Source organism: Lissotriton helveticus, chromosome 9 (genome assembly GCF_964261635.1).
Source record: "Lissotriton helveticus chromosome 9, aLisHel1.1, whole genome shotgun sequence".
Lineage (NCBI taxonomy): Eukaryota > Metazoa > Chordata > Amphibia > Caudata > Salamandridae > Lissotriton > Lissotriton helveticus.
The window spans coordinates 547,028,831-547,051,965 of NC_136070.1; the positions used below are offsets into that span (position 1 = coordinate 547,028,831).

At 45.3% G+C, this 23,135-nt stretch overlaps 1 protein-coding gene across 1 annotated transcript in view; it reads left to right on the plus strand.

Annotated features, from left to right (window-relative positions):
- The window catches only part of POLA2 (DNA polymerase alpha 2, accessory subunit), a 273,226-nt gene that overhangs the window by 90,114 nt on the left and 159,977 nt on the right, over positions 1–23,135 (plus strand). Inside the window, exons 9-10 of the mRNA XM_078660428.1 lie at positions 10,122–10,184; positions 14,394–14,436. Of these exons, the coding sequence (XP_078516554.1) occupies positions 10,122–10,184; positions 14,394–14,436 (106 nt within the window). The remainder of the gene's footprint in view (positions 1–10,121; positions 10,185–14,393; positions 14,437–23,135) is intronic.

Here is a 23,135-nt window from a genome sequence, read left to right on the forward strand (position 1 = left end):
TACTTCTGTGCTTAGAGTGAAGGTACAGCTGGCGGACAACTCTAAAAAAAACACGTGAACAGGGGTGAAGGACAGTAAGTTTTTATTTTATTTTTTTTACTTTTATTTAGTAGTTTCTGTTTTTATTTAGGTCTTATCTTACCAGGTTAATCATGCAAAATCTCATATTTTACAAGCACTCTCTTCCTTCCATCTCGCTCTTGCTCGCAAACACACTCTACACACAGGCGAGCGCTTCCTCCTACTGCCACATACCCTCCTGCGTATCTCACGAGGTCGCTCTTCTTCAATCCCCAGCTGTCCCTGTACCCCCTCCAGTGTCAGCCAGCCCTGCGCCATCTGCCGAACCCCACCATATTCTTCCACAACTACAGACTTTGTTTCCTTCCCACGCAAGGACGAAGGCATTGCGGCAGAACCTTTCAGCCCTGACACCCCCTCCATATGCCTCCCAAGCTGCTCCCCCGCCCCCGCCATCAGACTTCATTGCCATGCGCTCCCGCCCCCCCCCCCCTCCCCACAGCAATGCCAAGAGCTTGTTTTTGGCTTTGATCTATCTCACACCCCCCTCCCACTCCCTCCTCCCACTTGCTCCTACTGACCATGTAAAGGGGACGACACTGGAACAATGGCTGCCTCGCCAGGAATGGCCTTCTGTCGACCCCTTCTTACATCCTCCAGACATGGCTGAGGCAGCTTCTTCCTGCAGTTTGTTCTTTGGGCGAGGGTATTCCTGGGTGTGGCAGAGCTGCATGCAGTGTAGGTCCATGCACACCACAACTTCGCCTTGCTTTGTTGTATTTTTGCTTTGTTAATGTTCACATTTGTTCGCAATTCGCCATGTGCCTTTCGTTTCTGTCTCACTCTCTCCTACCCCTTCACTGTGTTGGCCTCTCCACTCTTCCTCTATTTCTGTCTCACTCTCTCCTGCCCCTTCACTGTCTTGGCCTCTCCACTCTTCCTCTATTTCTGTCTCACTCTCTCCTGTCCCTTCACTGTCTTGGCCTCTCCACTCTTCCTCAGTTTCCGCCTCACTCTCTCCTGCCCCTTCACTGTCTTGGCCTCTCCACTCATCCTCAGTTTCCGTCTCACTCTCGCCTGCCCCTTCACTGTCTTGACCCCTACACTCTTCCTCTGTTTCCATCTCACTCTCTCCTGCTCCGTCACTGTCTTGGCCTCTCCACTCTTCCTCTATTTCTGTCTCACTTTCTCCTGCCCCTTCACTGTCTTGGCCTCTCCACTCTTCCTCTATTTCTGTCTCACTCTCTCCTGCCCCTTCACTGTCGTGGCCTCTCCACTCTTCCTCTATTTCTGTCTTGCTCTCTCCTGCCCCTTCACTGTCTTGGCCTCTCCACTCTTCCTCTATTTCCGTCTCACTCTCTCCTGCCCCTTCACTTTCTTGCTTCTTTTTAATTGTATTTGCACAAATCTAATATCTTGGTCTATTCCTTTTCAATAATCAGGCATTTTTGTTTATTAGGTGTTTGTTTTTGATGGGTTTATTTATAGGCACTATCTATCTATCTATCTATCTATCTATCTATCTATCTATCTCACTCTATCCATCTATCGCCCTCACTCTATCTATCTATCGCCCTCACTCTATCTATCTATCGCCCTCACTCTATCTATCTATCGCCCTCACTCTATCTATCTATCGCCCTCACTCTATCTATCTATCGCCCTCACTCTATCTATCGCACTCACTCAGCACCACCACTCAGGGGCACCACAGCATCAATCTGTGCAACCATTCAACAACTGGTTCAAATATGTTCTCTCAATGTCTCAAACTTTATTGCAAATGTCACAAAAAGATGTTAATATTTAACTTCTGTTCTTGGATTTTCGTCACAATAAAATACACTTAACAAAATCTTCACAAAAGTTATTTACAAAAGTTTAAGCTATTGCTATTATAAATTACAATAACTTTTATTTAAGTATTAATTTAAAAAAATGAAAAGCCATTGTTATTTGTAATAGCAATACATCTAAGTCACGTAAATACAACACATATTGCATTACAAATGCTATAGGTGTCGCATTTGCGAAAGTTATAACTATTGGCATTGTAAATGGCAAAGCTATTAATTTAGCTATTTTCAAAACCAACACAGAAATAAAAAAAATTCCTTTACAATACCAATAGCTCAAAATGTCCCAATGCGAGACCTATTGCATTGCAAATGCTTGTTGTGAGAGGGTAAGCTGTCCTCAACAGCAGGAATTGAGACCGCAAAGGTCATTTCCTCATCAGGGTTTCACCAGTTACCTAATGCGTCTCCAGTCTCCTCTAGGGTTGATTAAAGAATACATCTTTCGGCCCAGAGTTACAAACTTAGGTCAGTGATATGCCCATTCATGTTGACGAAGCTTTAGAGAACGTTAAAGCAAAAACTAAGACTGCCCGTCCTTCACCTCAATCCGGAACAAAATAGGCTACTCATTTCATGGCTCGAGATCAGACTGCAGTCTGTCTTTCCTAGCAGCTACCTTACCTGCAATAAAACCTGCATTCGACTTCCTGTTAGGAATACACAATTATGTAATATACACCAATTAATTTAAACCTGTTCAAGCAAAAGGAAAGAATCCTGCTTGTTCAAATCGCTAGACATTGAAAAATGACCCTTTGTTTTCTATCCATGCGGACATTTTTGCCACATCCCTGATGGCGTGGGGGCTTCCGCGAACACAAAGACTAGAAAGCTAACCCACACAGACCAGTATGTGCTCTATGTAGTTCTATCAGGGTACACCTTAGAGTTTTATAAAAGAAGAATAAATCCTCAAGCACCAGACTGGCCCCACCCAGTGGTTTAAATGGAAAAAAATAAGTACAGGTACTCTCCTGAGATGTGGACTAGGGGGCGGGATTAGGTAGCCAGGGCTATGGGGGAGGGGCTACAGACAGTGCTGAGGGCTGGGGCCAGAGGCACACATTCAACTTGATTGGGGGTTATTTGGTGTGCAGATATGCACACTGCAGGCAACACTCACTCCTACAATAACATGCACAGGGACATAGAAGCACTTGTGCACTCAGACAGGGTATTTAGTTCATGTGTTTTAGAAACGCATATTCTGATGTCCACATTACTACACCTTGATTCCCCGATACCCCCACTGCTGTGCTACAGCGTTATCATCACCACCTTTCTCCACGATCTGGCTCCAATCAAGTGCTACCCTACTTTGCTATGCCAGCAGGAAGCCTACTCTTAGGTTTCCCGAGTCAGGAGATGTGCCTCTTAGCAGGCTCTTTTCGCACACCTACAGTGTAATTGTCTCCACAGAGCCTGAGTGAACACTGTGTCAATAATCACAGTGTGACTCAGGCCCTTTCCAAACCGCTGCCTGCTCTGATTGAATACATATGGGCGTTGCTCAATTAGCAGATTGTAAAGGGAAATTAGCACTGTAGTGCTTCACGAAAACAGACCACTCACATCTGTGTCACGCTTCTTTCTTTACATGCCAAATTGCACCGATGTGCCTTGCTGCCCCATAAGTACCGGTACTCTCTTTGAGGCAACAAAAAGTTCCTGTACTCAAAGGCAGAAAATGTAGAAGTGGTGGTACTTAGTACCGGTGTGTACCGGAACATTAAAAGTACTGGGCCCACCCCAGCTCAGCAACTCGGCACGTACACGCCGAAAAGGAAGACAAAATCTGCTTTGTCATGCTCAAAAGAGCCATAGAATATCTATAAAAACCAGCTACATTCGTGCTTAATCCTGCCAAAGTTCAGAAAGTACAAAAGTTTTTGTATGAACGGCCATCACAGAGCTACCAGTTGGACTTCAATCTGCACCACCAGTATTTACCAAGTGCTTCGCACCAGTGGATGTCCATCTGTTAAGGACTGTTTCATACAGTGAGGTTTCACACAGAGGCTACCTCTTAAATTCTCCTTTGTTTGTTTTGTCTAGCTACGCAGATAGACTCTTCTCTAGGGCGTTGCTGTGCCTGCTACAAAGCTATCAAGAATCTGGAAGGATACACTCAGACAACTCCTTCACCTTTGAATGTGTGTCTACATTACACCAGACCTCCAAGCACTTCACACGCTACCTGTGGGCTGGTGTTCCACCTTTAAGGCACTCTGCAATGCGCCTTGCACTAATCATAACACTGGGTGAACTTTCATTGACGAAAAAATGCAAAGACAATCAAAACATAATCCTTAAACCTTGACTGGAAGCCCAGTTTTCAGTCCCTCCATTCAAGAAGGCACACATTTATGGACCGCCTTCCTCTTACAGTCAGCAAAATTACGAAACTCCCAAGAAGACAAACATCGAAGGCCACTGGAATTCAGGACGTCAATATAAACCTGGCTCTTCCCAACAAATTATGAATTGCACTGACAAAGAGATGGAGCAATTCATCAGCACAAGACTGGTATGGATGGCACTAGAATTGAAGCCAAATCTGTCCTAAGGAAGGTAGGCATGTCTGTATGCACAGGTATCACTCACTGTTCTTCTCTGTGCTCTGCGAATAATCGCAGCGGCAGGTTCATAGAAGCTACTCACCAAATAAACCATACTTGTATTCCTGCATCATTCCAACCGCTTACTGCAACACCTTAATGATTTAAGCATCCTGTCGTTCATGCCTTTTAATAATAATAATAATAATAATAATACCAGCATTTGTAAAGTGCGCAGTTACCTTAGGCGAGGTGTCCCGGCGCTCAGGCCGTCAGGAAGATTAAGCGAGATATTGCCCAGAGTCACAAGGTGCTGGGCTAACCTGGCGCCGGGGATCGAACCGCGAGCCCTCGTGTTCCAGAGTCACATGCCCTGGCTGCTGCACCACACCTCTTCCCTCTTCCAAACCACTACATGCCCATGTTAAGCAACATTAAACAGTAGGAGTGTAACTCTGGTCATCACCCACAACACTCACACTTCAAGTTCAGGTCACACTACAAACTCACGCCCTTCCAGCCAAGCACAACCTACGAAGTAGTAAGCTGCGCTTATGTCAAAGTACTTTGTCTCCTCTTTGGGGGACATAAAGCTCTATATAAAGTCAACTGCTATACAAAACAATTGGATGTTTCCATTTTGGGACGATTGGTTTCTGAAAGTCTTGTCCATCCAAGCAGTCCAGAAATCCACCATTGCTACTTGGACTTTGAAACCAAAGCTTGGACCAACACTGGAAAAGTCATCTTTAAGGTCAGCACAAGATCTGAGCTTCAGGCCTGGGGATAGGAAGAGGGAGCGGGATAGCAGCAGGAAAGGTTTACCCGTCACAGAAATAAATGTAAAAACTTCATAATTCAGTCGCAAGCAGTTTAGTTCAGTCCGATTTCTTCCAGGCCCTCTTTTCTTGCAACTTTCTCTGCAATTTGCCAGTGAAACTGATTGAAAAACTGTCTTGACAGTTGACACCGACAGGTGAGCACTGCCACAGGATGGAGCTTTACAGAAAGCAAAGCCATTCATCATGCTCACCACAGACCTTTCCTTAGAGGACTGGGTTGCTCTTCACAGTCAATTAACTATATGGTCCTTTCAAGAAAAGAGTCTCAATGTCTATGCCCTTGAGCTCAGTGTGATTCTTTTAGTGCTGCAAGTTTTCACCCCCCTATGCATGAATCTGCAGTTAACGCCTTAACCGCTGCGGTTTTTCCGCCGCGGGTGTTCTAAAGGGTGGGCAGGGCTCCGGCAGCACTAGGGAGATAGTGCTCCCATCAGCCAACGGCAGCACGCAAGGGTTAAATCAGAATAGGCAACTTGATGTCAGGCTTAAACATCACCAAACAGTATTTGAGGATGGGCCTCGGGCAACCACATCTCGCTCTAAGCCTAATAACTGCCAGAGAAACTAAACCCACTACAAGGATTTATGCTACACTTATTTGCAACAGCTTTTTTTGCATTTTGCAGCGCCAAAGCAGCAATAGGGAAGTGTTTTAATTCTGTGGAACGATATATAAGCATACACTTTCCACCAGTCGCCATTGAAAATTAGAGAATTGTGCAAGATGATGAAGGAACTGTACAGGATACTTATGGCCCCGGTATAAGTTATGCGGTTGTGGTACCCGCATCCCCAAAACACTCAGGAGCCAAAGCTTCCAACCTTTGTATTCACCCAACTATTCTGACCTAAAACAAAGGCACGGTATGTCATCCCATTACAGATACATTCCACCTGACAGCTTGGCTCCTGACCAGCTTGCGTATCTCCAAATTAAAATTACTGAGGAATGCAGAATATATTTTTGGTGGCTGTAGCATCACCCAACATTAAGATTCACAATCTTAAACAGAAAAAAATATTCTGCGCTTGCTGAAAACTTGCCTTTTTTTGCTTGTAGTAAAATCATGTCCTAGATTTCCATGTGTCTGTGTGCATTTGGCAGCAGTTACGACATATAGAAGGTGCCTGCATCAAGCATCTTTGTTTTCTCATTGTTTCATTGAACGGTTATGAGAAGGTAATTCAGAACTTTTCTGCCTCCAGCAAACAAACATGAAAATGGTGCTGTACTTGCTTATTTTGATTCCCTTCTTTGTATAGGTTGATAAAAATATTTATTTCTAGTTTATTTTCTTCCGTCTTCCATTAAACCCTGTAATGGCTCAAGGATGGGAGGTACATTATATTTGCCTCTTTGTTTTAAATACAATTTTAGATTTCTGCTTCAGTATAGCTAGGCACAATTTTCAAGTATAAAGCATAGAAAGGACTCATGCCTTTTGTCTGGCTGGCTTAAGGTATACGGTTCTGAAGATCTCTGCACAAGACAAGACCTTTAAAGTCTTGGCTCCAAGAGTGAAATGAGCACAAAAATTGGAAGTATCCATCATAGTGGATACCATTGTATTCTTCAAACAGCGGGCCATTGTGGAGTAAGAGACCGGCTTGGAGGCTCCTAAAATACAGTGCTAACTGGAGTGAAGAACAAAGAGAAGAAGTACGAGAAATCTACTGTTGACGACAGTTGACAACACAAAAAGATGGAGAGGACTGGAAATAAGGATAGAGGATGAATCAGGAGTCCATCTTGGTGCAAGCTTAAATGTAAAATGAAGCACAATAAGGTGTAAGTGCAGCATAGAGCTCTGACGTCTCAGACCCTTCTACAAGAAAAAAGGCACAAGAATATAAGTTTAAAAGATAAATCTCAAAAGGAGAGTGAGGAATTTGGAAATTAGATGGAACAAATGAGAGAATAATGGAGACGTTGCATGTGGAAAAATATCTGAGAAGAGGAGGTCTTTTAGGGCTGAAGCTCCTCATGAGATGGCAGATCATATGGTCCCTACCCAAGGAAACTTAGTTGAAGCGGGGAAGGTAAGCAGCAATAGTAGAGTGAGTGGCGTTAATAATTCTGTAAGAGAGGCCTTTAGAGAAGATAGTTAAAAGAAAATGGGTCGCCGTGGAAGCAGAGCAGGCATTTCCAGTTCCTGCAGCCCAAAATTAGCCAATCATATCTGCAGTGATTCCCGAAGGTTCCTACTATCTTCAGGATCTCCAGAAATTCTCCAAGCCTGAAGATGCCCTTTTAATATAAGGTAGTGCGGGCAACCTTCTGGGTCTCATACAAGTGACTCTGTCGTCAGTTCCAAGATATTGGGAAACCAAACCAAAGGGGCCAGGGTGTGTAATTAGAACCACCCCGTGAAGAGAGGACCCTGGGAAGAACAGCAAAGTGGAAAAAGTATAATGGTGGGAAAGGGACCAGTCCTGAAGAAAAGCATATGTCGACCAAGCTTGTGGGTCTGGGTGACAATTCATGAAATTAGGAAGTTGACAATTTTTCTGAGAATAAAAGGGGTCTAGGTCTAGAGGTCCCCAAAGGAGGATGAGACAATGGAAGCTGTTCGGGTTCAGCTTCCAGTCGTTGAAGTCTCGAAGATGTCTGGAGAACCAGTCTGCAGTGGACTTGGAGAGGCCCATGAGATACTCTGCTAACAATTTTAAATCTTTCTTGGGACTTCTGGGAACACTGCCTCTGTAACTTAGTGGGTTAGACCTGGTCCCCCCAGGCTTACTGACATACTTCACTCCATACTTCACTCCAGACTGAGTGTTCATTTAAAGGAGTATGCAGCAGTGAAATTTCTGCTGTGCTAGACTCTTCATGGCAAAGGTACCCGCAAGAGTTCTAAGGCATGTAATGTTCTGGTATTAGGGTATTTCCACACAGCACAACTCTCATCGGGTGAAAACGTAGAGCTAATGTCAGTACAAGCTTAAACCAACTCTCGAAGATTGATGTGGATCTTTTTCAGTTGTTGGCCATAACGCCCCCCGCTGGACATAATCAGACAGTGGCACCCCATATGGACCTGTCTGGTATCTGAGTTAGCCTCTAAAATTGATTTGCTGCTCTAGGCCCATTTGATGAGGAACTACCAGTGGCGTTCCGAATGAGATTTGGTGTCTAACGAGATGTGGTCTGAGCAGGAATGGCCCTGATAAAGATGGAAAGTCTTCCAGCATTGAAGAGCCTCATAATGTAGAGGGGGCAGGAATATGGCTTGACCAGAGGCAGCCAAAAGACAGATGCTATAGGTTATTAGTCTTAAGGCAAGCATGTGGGTTAAGAGAGTGGATTGTAGCGCCTTCTTCATAAGAGATATCTCTTTGTGCGCTCTGAAATTCCCCTTAATCCTTATGAATTCAGTGAGTTCCTTTTAGCAAGGGCTGCTTATTAGTTCATTCTGAGCCCTGCCATTTTGAAGATGAGGGGTTGGGTCAGCGGTTTTCGACTGTTCAAAGAGATGATGTTTCTATGCAGGACTTGACATTTGTCATTCCCTGATTGCTGATTCATGAAGGCTGATGACAGCCCAGCACAGACATCCTGCAATTCATTGTGCCCTTGTTTTGCATACTCCTGCCTGCAACTAACCTCATTACTACCTACTGTTCTAGCCCTCACTTGGTAGAAAGGCTCTGTGCACTACAACCAGAAAATGACATTTGATAAGAAACCAGCCCAGAAGGTTCCAGGACCATGGACAGTCGATCCACATGCCTATCAATTTACAGTACTCGCAAATTCCTAAACATAACCATGGACAGAAATACGTCCTTTCATTTGCAGTCACACTTCCTTTCTCCTATATTTCCACCAACTGACCATTGAGAATTTTACCAATGGACGAAATCTCTTCTTGTCATGTCATCTTGGCCAGAAGTTTACCAAAGCTGAAATCTTCCTCTTGTGTTTCCAGGGTCAGACGCAAGTGATCCTCTTATACACCCTCACCAACAATACTTTGTTTATTTTTTGTCTATGGATAATCAAGTTGCTATCAAACTGTTCCTAGCTTCAGCGAGTGTTCCAGATTAGGAACTTTTTGTCCACTGGTACTTCTTCTGATTCTGTAATCGTGTCCTTAGAAGGGAGGCACTCATTCCCTTCTCCTTCAGTGCCGCCGCCAGACCGTAGGAGCAAATGTCTTGTTTCTGGGGTTACATAGTCTGTGAAATATAAGTGATATTGGATGGAGGCAGCCAGCTCGTTGGCCCTTCTCGGGTGTTATCACAGGGTACTCTGGGAATTGATGCATATGTTTGAAGAGAATTTGTCTAAGGACAACTAGATCCTACAGGGCAACAGCTATTGCAGGTTTATGACACTTGGTGAACATCTCTTGCACACCAGGAAGTGCACGCGAATGGTATAACCTTCACCAAGTCAGTGAGGGCTGCTTCTGTGTGGTTCCCCACGTGGGGTACTCCAACTGTAGGATCTGTGTGTAAGTCGAGCTCTTTAACATCATTGCATTGTTGGGTGAAGGGATTTAAAAAGGCCAAAGTAACCTACAAATGGAAAACCACAATGGCCTGTGTTTTGACACCATCTTCATAACCGTTTGATGCCCTAAATAGGAGTGTTTCACTCGTGCTTCTGTCCTTGTGTCTATACTAAACATATAGCAGATATGTTAGGAAACTGAATCCAAGTAGTGAATATTTTGGTCTTAAACCTGTGTCTTAGAGATCGGAGACTTTGAATCTGTGCCACGGCTATAAAAGCATTTAAAGCTCTGCTGACTAGTGTTACACATGGCGTAAAAATAATAAGTCCCGGTATCCCTTTCTGTGAATTTGAAAAATAACAATCGTTTGCTTGTTTTTAGGTGGTAGTGATGGAGGGTACAAACAGCACAGGTCGGAAACTGGTGGCCTCCAAATTATATGAGGTAAGACAACAGAAAATGCGCCAATTAGTTCAACTGCACAAGATCTTCTGTATTGGTCTGTAAGTGCATACCCTTAAATCTTACCCTAACCATATAATTTACTCTATCCCTTCCTCCAGTCCCAACTCTTAACCTAACCATATTTAACATGTTTATGATTATATATTTGTAACACAGCTTTTATGTGCACACTTTATTACCATTACATTGTAATTGCAATCTGATTAAACTATTGATATTGTCAGGATTTCGATGAGCTTCTTTGCCTTTTCCAGATTCCAGCTTGATGTACAGTAATCAGCACTAGATTTGCTTATTTTAAATTCTGTATTGGTTTTGCATGCTGATGATACACAGAAGATGAGAATGTAAGCCAACACTCTGAAGTTAGTCAATACAGTGGGGGGAAAAGGGAATTCTCCACCCTCAGTCTTGTGACAGCTTTACCCACCAGCTTATCTGAAGGCCCTACTAGTGTAAACCTCTGCAAGAAAGGTAGAAGCCTTACTAACAAACAAAGCGATACAAAAGGGGATGATGGACGGAGCGTTTGAGCAAATCAAACACTCCCCCCCCAGTCAACTGATCTGGGTTTAATCCATCACCATTCTTTAGCCCACTCAGCCACCCCAGTTCAGACATGGCCATATGCAAATCAGTCTGACCCTGTGCCTCATGGGAACAGTCCAGCCCGAACTGCCAAGCCATGTCTTCCCTGGACCGGAAACAAGCATCCTGGGACCGGTTTCGGATTCATAATCCTCATCAGCCAGGCTATCTTGAATCCAGTGGCCAAGTGAGCAAGGGACTCACGTCTGAGCATACCCTGCCAACTTATGGCGAACAAAGAAAAACCAAAGGAAATGATGGACGGAGCGTTGACAACTGTTGTTCGGGCTGGACTGTTCCCATGAGGCACAGGGTCAGACTGATTTGCATATGGCCATGTCTGAACTGGGGTGGCAGAGTGGGCTAAAGAACGGTGATGGATTAAACCCAGATCAGTTGACTGGGGGTGAGTGCTTGTATTGTCAACGCTCCGTCCATCATTTCCTTTGGTTTTTCTTTGTTCACCATAAGTTGGCAGGGTATGCTCAGACGTGAGTCCCTTGCTCACTTTACCACTGGATTCAAGCAAGCCGGGCTGAAGACGGCTGAAATGCCAGAAACCGGTCCTCGGTAGCTTGTTTCCGGTCCAGGGAAGGCATGGCTTGGCAGTTCGGGCTGGACTGTTCCCATGAGGCACAGGGTCAGACTGATTTGCATATGGCCAGGTCTGAACTAGGGTGGCAGAGTGGGCTAACGAACGGTGATGGATTAAACCCAGATCAGTTGACTGGGGGTGAGTGCTTGTATTGTCAACGCTCTGTCCATCATTTCCTTTGGTTTTTCTTTGTTCGCCATAAGTTGGCAGGGTATGCTCAGACGTGAGTCCCTTGCTCACTTTGCCACTGGATTCAAGCAAGCCGGGCTGAAGACGGCTGAAATGCCAGAAACCGGTCCTCGGAAGCTTGTTTCCGGTCCAGGGAAGGCATGGCTTGGCAGTTCGGGCTGGACTGTTCCCATGAGGCACAGGGTCAGACTGATTTGCATATAGCCATGTCTGAACTGGGGTGGCAGAGTGGGCTAAAGAACGGTGATGGGTCAAACCCAGATCTTTTGACTGGGTGTGAGTGTTTGATTGGTTCAGATGCTCCGTCCATCACCACCCCCTTTTGTACCGCTTTTGGCCGCCTTAAGTGTGGCAGGGTATGCTCCGACGTGAGTCCCTTGCTCACTTTGCCACTGGATTCAAGCAAGCCGGGCTGAAGACGGCTGTAATGCCAGAAACCGGTCCTCGGAAGCTTGTTTCCGGTCCAGGGAAGGCATGGCTTGGCAGTTCGGGCTGGACTGTTCCCATGAGGCACAGGGTCAGACTGATTTGCATATAGCCATGTCTGAACTGGGGTGGCAGAGTGGGCTAAAGAACGGTGATGGGTCAAACCCAGATCTTTTGACTGGGTGTGAGTGTTTGATTGGTTCAGATGCTTCGTCCATCACCACCCCCTTTTGTACCGCTTACTAACAAACAAGTCAGTCCAGATGCTGTGGATGAACCCAGTGTTTGGCATGCCTTGCGAAGCCTCCAGCTAATAACCAAAAACTCGGTGTTTTCCACTTTTCCTTCATTAACAAGGGCCCCTATGGAAGTAAAAAACACACTTCATTGCTTGACACATAAGAAAATAACCTAACCATGACAAATGGTGGTCAGAATTTCACAGGACAGACAATAGCCTAGGTTTATTCAGAAGGCCCCATACAACTTTCCACCTGTGAGAGTAATTAATCCTCTTAACTTGGACCAGCTGGTTCTGGAGGGGAGCACTGCTAGAAAGGTGAGGTCTAGAGAACGTTTGAAGAAGATTTATTTCTGCTACTTTATTCTGATAAACTTTGGCCCATTCATTCCTACTCGAGGCATAAAAGCAGCGAGCAAATGAGTGAGAAGACAACTGATCATAGGCCTTCAGCAACAAGGATTGGGTATTAGCAGTACACCTAGAAGATACATATTTCTATGTAGCCAATTATGGGGAAAAGCACAGGGCAATCTAGATACCCGTGCGACCTACAAGTAGAGAATTTCTAGATGGCCTGCAGTCTGCACTACATGTGTTTCCTTTATTTGTACAACTAACTTCTAATAGAAGAATCATAAGATCAATTTTGGAAAGATTCTCTGAAATTGACCCTGTGTCCCAGATAAATGCCAACACCCCACCTTGATAAAGAATCCAATACTCGGTTGCTGGCTTAGGCACAAGGATCCACAATCATTATTATTCAAAGTACAGGCTCTTTTATATACATCAGAATTGCCTTTAGCTCCACACAAATCTTCACACCACTGCAATTACTATCTAGTCTGCGCTCAGTGGTGACCGACATATTCAGTGCTTACGTCCTGTAGGTACCCAAGATATTTCTTCTGCAATACCTAGACCAGTGATGGGGGAACAGAAAGAGATGGCCTGGTAAAGCCAAGGACAGAGAGGCATAAAACTGAGATATTGAAATTCGTATTTGTGAATATGAATGAAGATTACGTGATGGGGAAGATACTTTTAGTCCTAGTTATTCACCAAGGATATCTTACTTAAATTCATAAATTACTCCCAGCCCTACCTCTAAACTCAGGGGAATGGATATGAAAATTGCACTTAAGATCCTTTTTTCTGTCTTTACCATCAGAATGAACTGATAACCTGCACAGGGCTATGCAGATGGAGCATTCCTGGTTTCCTACTGTGACCGAACTGAATGACTTTCGAATAAGACTTCTGCCCATCTCGCGTTTTTTTCTCTTAAAAGTGAGAATTAATAATAAAAAGGGCTGTGAAGCCCAGTTGCTTTCTTAAGTTTATGTTTAAATTATAATCGAAATTACCTGCAAACAAAAATTACAAAAACATTAAGTTGGAAAGAAAAGTCTGGAGAAAAAAAGTGTTCCTGGATCCAGAAATAAGATGTAGATATTCTGTGAATACATTCAATATAGAAATCTATGGGTGAGATCTAGGATTGCAAGCATGTAACCTTACCATATTCACCTCAGTGGCTGTAATTTGGGCCGTTTCGTTGAGGGAAATGGGCTACTAAACAAAAACTTGCTTTGCCTATGGACATGTTAATGCTGTTTAATTTTATGGTGAAATACTGGGGGTTCTCGGCCTGGTGACGTGCAGTGCTTCAAGCATGTGATTCCATGAGAGATACTAGAGCTTGGGGAGTAGAGCTACAGGTAAGCAGCTGATTTCTTCTCTGTAGACCATAATGTGGAGTTGCAGGCAGGGACTCCTCCAGGTTATATGATGCCAGATCTCTGCAGCTGTCTCCTTCTATGATACTAAGGATATCTCATCAGTGCACCATGTTTAGGCTGCAACCCTCGGTTTGAGGTTTCTCTGATGTGACAACCATGTCCACTGATGCACCATACCAGGCCTTTGACTTCACCTTCCCGAGACCCATCAGCCTTTCAGTGACACGCTGTCGCAAACTTATAAATTCCTGCCATTCCTGTCGCCTTAGAAGCTGAGCCAACCCTTCTGGCATGGGCGACAGTTTCAACTTACACTAGCCCAAAGTACTCTCCACAGTGTGCATGCATTTTGAATTGCATCTACTTTTCGTTTATTAAATTGCATGTGTTTGCTTTCTCATCAGGGTGTGCCGCTGTCTTTCTACGAGCCTACGGAACCCTTACAAGGCAAGTATTAAAAACATATGTCTGCCCAGGTGCATCTCAGAGTGTTTAATGCTAATGAGTGTTGCTTTTCTGACTTGCAAGTTCGAATATTAGGAAATCCGGATTTCCTTAATAGTTCCTTCCTAATGCCAGTCGGGCTGGAAGCAGTGTTCTAATGTTTGCCCCTTAGTCAGAAGAATATTAGAATACATGGTATTCTGCAATCCCTGTATAAATTCCTCTTTCTAATTTATTTATAATCTGTGACTTGTGGCACACCCATTCGACGTTTATAAACGAAAGACGTCAGAGCCCAACTGTAATAGGTTATTATAGTCGAGTTCTGACGTCAGAACGCCTGCTGCCTGAGCCAGCAGCCGAGGTGAAAGGCAGGACAGGTCGGGATATGGAGCAGCTTTTTAAAGCAAGGGAAATTAAACTTTGCTTTTCTTTCTGCTGCACTATTTTTAGATTTTGCCTGCACAGCGGTTGCAAAATATTTTGTATTTTTTAAAAGGGGCTTACAACCTGCCAAATACTTACCTTTGCTTACCATTCGTTGATTACAGCACTGTGCTAATTTACCTGCTACTGATTGGTCAGCATGTAGTCTGCTTTAACTGTTCAGGCTTCCTACTCTGCTTTGCCTGTCCATGCTGTAGTGTGGAGATTGGCCCAAGTTCAGCTTCCGGCTAGTGGCCAATGGCCTTCCACTGGCTGCGGACTCTGAAGGTGCTTTTTTAGGTCTCGCCTGGTAAAAGCAGCTCATGCGGTACTCTCGCCATTGCGAGTACCTTTTGGAATCAATTCTGCGAGGGGTCTCATGCACGCGTCTGCAATGAACAAAGATGGCTGCTCTCGCCATTTGTCCTTTGCAAACAGCATGCACGTGTCCGTAGGGAATGTGGACAGTCCCACGCCGTCTTGCAAAGCTTTCGTTGTCATAGCAACGAAAATGCTGCTTCGTGTGTGCTCTTAATTAGGTTTGCCTTCGCGCGATCGCTTTCACGGGCAGCTTGTGGGTGTGTGCTTGTTGCTGGGGTGATGGTGTCTCCTCTGGCTTATGTTTTCTGCTGGGCTCACCTCCGGGGGAGGGGGCCAGGCTGCAGCGCTTCCTAGCGGGATTGCCAACGTCTGTATGCAGTCTGCTGTTGTTGACTGGTCTTTGGGCCCGTGGTGCGCATGCTCCTGTAGCTTGTGTGGCGGCTTCTTCCTTGCTACGTGGTTCCGGCTGGGTTGTGTGTTGGCGGGGCTCCTTTCGGAATACTTCCGCCTCTGGCCTGTCTCTCATTCTCGAAACTCTCCTTCTAAGAACCAGTGGTCTCTTCCACTCCTGTCCCACGCACAGGATCTCTCTGCCTCTCCTGTCCACATCCCGGGGTCCCAACCTCTCGCACTAAGGAGTCTTTGCTCCTTAAATGGGTCTCAGTTTCCTCTGCCCATCCCAAGAGTGCTCTCCCAGGCCTCACCTGCCCGTGATGAGCTGGCTCCTCGACGGGGTGCAGATCGGCTGGATGTAGTAGTTCTCCCTTTTTCACCCTCTCAGCAGCCAGTTGATCTATCATCTGGCTGTCCGAGCCCAGGTAGCCCACGTCCTGGAAGCCCTGGTCATCGGTCAGGATGTGAGGTGGCCGTGCCTGGGCCAATGGGCTTGGGGGCTTCTCCAGGTGCTCGGCCGCGCTGTCCCCTAGCAGGTTAGGTTTCACCCAGTCCCAGGACACCTAACCAAAGCTCAGGAGGCTCGCCAGGGAGAAGCCGGTGAGAGCATAGACGGCCATGGTGGGCAGCACGAGTTGGTGGCTGGACACCTCCTACGGCAGGAAAATCTCTTGCCAAGAGGCTTGTGGCAGAATTAGTGGATCAGAGGACCAGAAGACAAGGCCACTAAGTGGTCTTGATTTAATGTTCTCTCGGGCATGGCAATACAATACTTGCAGCTTTCATCTGTTGTAGGGTTATTGTCCTGGGGTACCTGTAGATTTGGCATTTACTGTCATTAACGTAGAGGATTAAAGGATCTGCTGCGGAAATCTGGGTGCAATGTCTAGGGCACAGGTTGAAATCACGAAGGGGTTAATTCAGTGCTTCATCCTTTCCTTATAAACTTAATTAAAAGCATTCTACAATACAGAGCAACAGTGTTGTGGAACTTAATACAGTACACACGAAGTGTGTATTAAAATCAGCGTTTGAAGACTGTTACTAGGTCCAGAATATTTCAAGTCGAATATCCTCCGTGCCGGAGGGTCCAGGGATGCTGCCCCCTGGCGCTGGCGCTGCTTCGAAGCTGGGTCCCTGCCTCGGGGTCACGCACGTGCCTTCGTCCAATGTCCGGGGTCACTGGATCCCTCTTTCCAAACACCTCTTAACCATACCTGCGCCTTAAACCTGGTTGGAAACATCCCTCCCCCGCTTCCCAGTTGTCACTTTCTCTGAGTTTGCTCAGGACGCACTTGAAGGCCAAGCCCACAGCCTCCCCGGAGCCTCAAGCCATCCTCCAACCATGGGCACCACCAGCTCTCCAGCAGCAGGACAGTATCTATCTATCTATCTATCTATCTATCTATCTATCTATCTATCTATCTATCTATCTGTCTGTCTGTCTGTCTGTCTGTCTGTCTGTCTGTCTGTCTGTCTGTCTGTCTGTCTGTCTGTCTGTCTGTCTGTCTGTCTGTCTGTCTGTCTGTCTGTCTGTCTGTCTGTCTGTCTGTCTGTCTGTCTGTCTGTCTGTCTGTCTGTCTGTCTGTCTGTCTGTCTGTCTGTCTGTCTGTCTGTCTGTCTGTCTGTCTGTCTGTCTGTCTGTCTATCTATCTATCTATCTATCTACTTCAAGGGCGAAAAGTAACTTTTTCCTGTCTTTTCATAGCCCCTACAGTCTGCAAGCAATGATCCTAGAAGCAGGCGCCCCTGAGGAGTAGAGGGGGCGCCTGCGGGTCTTTGTCCAGAGCCAGCTGTCAGAGGGGGAAACGAGAGAATACAAGCATTTGCAATGCAATAGGTCTCGCATTTACGCGAGTTTAAGCTATTGCCATTCTAAATGACAATGCCTTTTATTTATGTTTTTAAAAACCAAAACATAAATAAAAGGCATTGTCATTTACAATGCCAATAGCTCAAACTCGAGTAAATGCGAGACCTATTGCATTGCAACTGCTTGTTTTTCATTTCTTTTCAAGAAGTTAATTCGAGTGCATCTGCAGGCCGTCTTCTCCCCTGGCCGACTTGTTAAGCTCTGTGTGTCTCGCACCGCTGATAGGTAACACCTCCCACCTGTGTGTGCCCTTGATGAAAGCTCCCACCACATTCGCTACATGTAGTGAGGTAAAGAGATTCATCTGCCAATTATAAGCCCCAGTTTATCTCTTCTCACCCAGCGTTCTGTGAATGCCGTCTTTTAAACGTCTCCTCGCTAATGCAGACAGGTTGGCATGTATTTGTGTAAGTGCTGCATCTATTAGTAAGCTATCAAAGCACATGGATGTGCCCTTGGCAGCTGGCCGCGGTTCTACCCTATCAAGAGTCTGGAAGTAGCTTCAGTGCCATCACATGGCTACCCGTGGAGTCTGTCAGGAGTTTGGAGCCGGTCCCTGATGGGGGAATATTTGAAGTGCATGGCATCTCGATATCAGGACTGGCAAAAAAGAAGACGGGGTGGCAGCTGTAGCCCCATGTACAACATGAGATGTTTGGCCGCATGTGGGGTGTCGGGAGTGGCGCGCTCTAAGCTTTCAGAGATGTATGGATATGTTCAACCACACATTCGGCAATAAGGGTGCTTGTAACCATTCTGGCACGTTTTAAAGCACCCTTCAAAGTGTACATGAGATACATAAATATGTCCTGGGGGATTTCTCTACCTCCTCTCCATATTCCACCATGCAGGACTTGGCCTCCCAAAATGGAACTCTGGGCCCTCCATGCATTGTACCATTCACAGCACACATCCATCCAGTGCATGTATACAGCTTACACACACACACACACACACACTGCACAGTACTGTATCCTTTGTGCATTGTACACCCATAGGCACACCTGCACCCAGCACATACATTTAGAATGCACACACTGCCCAGCACTGTACCCTTTGTGTATTGCACCACTCATTGGCACACGTACTTCTATTCTAGCACATGGACTCACCATCACTCACTGCTCAGTACAACATCTTTCATGCATGGTAGCATTCACATGCACACATACACCCAGCCAGTGCTTGAAATGGAAAAATAGAAGTGCATGTACTCTATACCAGAGTGCCTGCTTGTTTCTGAGCAGTGCCAGTGCTCTCCAATTAAATGTATTGCGTCACGCTCGAAAAGTGCCGGTACTCTTCCTCTCAAAAATAAACAAGCATTTGCAATGCAATAGGTCTCGCATTAGGAAAGTTTGAGCTATTGGTATTGTAAATGACAATTTTTTTATTTATGTGTTGTTTTTGAAAATAGTGAAATAGCTTTGTCATTTACAATGCCAAGAGTTTTAACTTTCGCAAATGTGACACCTATAGCAGTTGTAATGCAACATGTTTTGTATTTACGTGACTTAGATGTATTGATATTACATATAACAATGGCTTTTAATTTGTTTCAATAATTAATACTTAAATAAAAGTTATTGTAATTTATAATGGCAATAGCTTAAACTTTTGTAAATAACTTTTGTGAAGATTATGTTCAGTGTATTTTATTGTGATGAAAATCCAAGAACAGAAGTGAAATATTAACATCTTTTTGTGATATTTGTAATATAGCTTGAAACATTGAGAGAACATATTTGAACCAGTTGTTGTTGAATGGTTGCGCAGATTGATGCTGGGGTGGCGCTGAGTGATGTTGTGGTGGCGACGAGTGATGCTGCGGTGTTCAGTGATGCAGCAGTGTTCAGTGATGCGAAAGAAAACAAAAATGAGGCAGAGGAAACAAGAAGAAGCAATAAATGAAAAAGAGGAAATAATCCGCAAATTGGCAAATGAAAGCGTAATAGGACCGCAAACTAATCAGAGAGGGGGAAGTGGAAAAGATTGTATGAGACAAAGAAGAAATGAAAACGAAAAAAGGGTGGTACTGATAAAGTACGGAAGAATGATAGAGGAAAAATAAAGGAAAACCGGAGTTGAGGCTGGGTAAAGTGTAAAGGAAACGGCAAACGTGGGACTGGTGGAGATAAAAGAAGTGGGAAGACATTGTGGAAACCCAATAGAAGAAATACATTCAGAGAAAGGCTGAGCCTGGGAGATAGTTGCAGCTGGGTATGGGGGGGGGGGTCCGAGCACCCGCAGCCATCCTTGTGTTCATGTGTAAAAGGCCGAGTAAGCAGTGTGACAGGGAGTTGTGGGAAAACACCCCTTGGGACGTGCTCATAAAACTGTGTGCCTGGTGAGCACTGGCGCGGCTGTGTGCACTTGTGCACGAGTGAATTGTGCGCAGGTGTTCCTATCCCGAGCACACCTGGGGCTCACACTGCTCGTGCACCATGCTTTACACGGTGCACACACTGCTCGTGCACCAAATACCTCACTACAGATGTTGTGCACGCTTCTCAAATACTGACTACGGCGCTTTATATGTACGTATGCATTTATTTAATCATTGAGCCCTGAAGCTCACATTTTTCTTAGGTGGGCAGTTAAAACGAATGCATCATGAAATAATAAAACAGGACGTCAAGTATTTGTCAATTCGTCTGGACATGTTTTACAATCCTATTGATGAGAAAAAACAAGAATTGTAAAGCGCAAAACATCAAGGGGAAAATGTTTTCGTAGCTATAAGGTAAAGTACAATTTAACACCAATTTCCGAGCACTGAGCCCTACGCTGGCTGCGTTGGACCGCACCCCACGCCAAGTTAAGAATACAATAGCATTTACAAACCGCTTTTCTGCGGTGAAGTTTCAAGCTCTCGGCATTGCTGTAAATGCGTGGTGAAAACGAGGCCTGACACGCAAATAGGATTTCCGGCCGGGAGAAAGGAGAGGCGTGACACGCATGAACTATCCAGAAGGAGCGGAGAAACAACAGAGCGGGCTGCGGAGTCTGGACACGGAGGAACAGGACGAGAGGAGTATAACAGACCCGGTGAGGGGGGGCGTCGGGGCACATTGACGGTGCCCGCCCCTCCAGTGATGGAAACCCTGCGTGTGCCCGGTGAGTGGGGTTGGGAGTGTGTGTGTGTGCGCGTTTGTGTGTGTGTATGTAAGACCTGTGTGTTCGGGGGGGGTGTGCGCTTGTATGTGCCTGCGTGTATTGTGCCTGTGTGTGTGTGTGCCTGCCTGCGTGTATGTGTGCTGTGTCTTTTAAACATGCCTTAAGTTTTCAGCAGACACGACTGGAAACCGAAAGCACTCAAGCTGTCTCTAGCAAGCTGCCAGCAGCCAGATACGAAAGCGCGCTCACACGGACAAATCTGAGACAGCAGAGGCGCGTGGCCGAATGCGGTCTCAGATTCCCGTGAAACTGAAAACAATAGGTACCGAGCTAGACACGCATGCTACACATGCACAACTCTAGCTCAACCTAAAAAGTGGTGGTACTCTGTTCCGGACAGTACCGGCCCATTTAAAGCACTGCACCCAGCGCAGAGACATCACTTCTGCGCTGTGCAGCACTTCACAAAAAAACAATGTAGGCCAAGAGTGAGTTAAGTACACAGCACCAGAACTTTGAAATGAGTGAGCCTGTATGCCTCACGCTAGTGGCACATGTTAAAAGGGGCCTGTTAACTCCTGCTGATCCCTGCCTGGTATGCTGCCACCACAGCACTCGTGCTGCACGACTCCTGGTGAAGGCAGTTTCCTTCCACCACTATGAGGGTAGCATATTGGGCGTCCTTCCCGGACCAACAAGACGCAATCCATGAGACATGCCTATGCCATGGCGAACACACATGATCCGTGTTTGCGTTGGACAATGAAAATCAACATTAGGAATCCAAACACCAGTACATTTGTGCACTCGGGGCAAGTGTGCACATCCATTACAATGCAGACGACTTCTCCATTTGAACATGTGTACTATGCATTTGCAGCAATTTTGCTGGAGGTAAAAAAATACCCTATGGATTGGAAACAGTGACCACTACGTCTTGGTGCACTCAACCTCCTTGACTGTCTTAACGACTTGGCACTACTATAGATCTTCTTCTCGTTTTATAGACATCTCAAACCATTCCAAGGCGGTCGACATCCTACCTTTCTGGCAGAAAACATTTAACTCAATGGACTTTCCCGTATTCTGTCATTTACAGTGTCCCTCAAAGTCAGTTTTCGCCTCATATTTTGTCAATGTAGAAATCCCCTGAGGGGAGCTGCCTTGGCCAATCAGAAATTAATTTTCATCAATACTTTCATCACTGACAATACAAACTTAGACTCGAAGGGCACAGGTGCAGTTCTGAGTTTATGCTGCCCTCTAAATACTCCTGCGCGCTCCATCCTGCCCTCCTGCACTGTCTCTCCCATCCCCCCCCCCCCTTCTCCCCAAGAGGTTCTCAAAGCACGCGCGGGCAAAGTGGGCAAATCATTTTCACTTGTGGAATATGTAGCTCCACTTATTGGAAGCAGATTTGTCAAATACATTTAAATCTAGGCTGAGCCACGCTTTTAAACCTGGCTTTACAGTACAACGGGTTTCTCCTTTTGGCGCTTTCCCATATCATTTAGGTTGTGTAGCAATTCTGTTAAGGCACAAATTGTGTATGCTTCATAGGAGAAAGGGCACCTTTTTATGTTGTGTGTTTTTGTGTTGGTGTTGCAGCACCCATATATTTAGTGTACATGGGTCTGAGAACATAGACCCCTTATTGTACGGAGGAGATCTGTCTATCTATGGCGCTTTTGCCCCAGCAGGAATCAGTTTTAAAATATGTGAGAAAATTATATTTTGTAAATATATTTTGTGCTTAATCCCAGACTGCTTCTGCAAGAGCTTTCTTTGTCAAGACTATCTATGTACACTGGCAGAATTATAAAAAAAAAAAAAAACCTTACTTTTCATCTTGTAATACTGCTTACCAACCACCTAGTGGCACGGTTGTACCATGCATGTTTTCTACCCATGACAAATCACCTAGTCGGATGTTTTTACATTTGTCAATGCTGTCCATCGTTGCCGTTGGGATTTCCCCTCTTGTTTTTACAACAGTACTGTTAATTTTGTGCCCGATATTCGCCTGCTCCTTAGCCAACAAGGCCCCGACACTGCTTGACGGTCGAGGAGGGCTGAATGGCCCGAGGCTAGACTCGAGCCTGGCTTTTCACTCTCCCCCCGTGTCGTCTTTATTCAGCGGATTTGAATGTTTATTCTTCTTGCCCCCATGACCCATTGCAAAAGTTCCAAGATGTTCTAGAATGTTTTTGGAGGAGTCTGATGTTTAAGGCATGCCTGCGATCAGAGCAGTGGTAAGCCATGTCGGGAAAGGACAGCCTGATTTAGTCGATTTGAAAGTAGTAACATATTTGGCTTTATCCAGATTGGAAGTAAATTAGCTGACTTAATGAGATGAGTTATGTGCCATGCCAGAGATCTTGTATTATCCAGTGTGAAGCCCAGCGAGTTAACTTTAGGTGACGAGACAGCGCAGAGACAATCTGACTTCCATTCTGACAGTGATTGTGGGTCAAATCTGCTTTGATGTTTAGGGGTGATAAGAAGAAATTAAGTTTAATATGGGTTGAACATAAATTCATTTTCTGACGTCTAAACATTTATTATGAGTAGT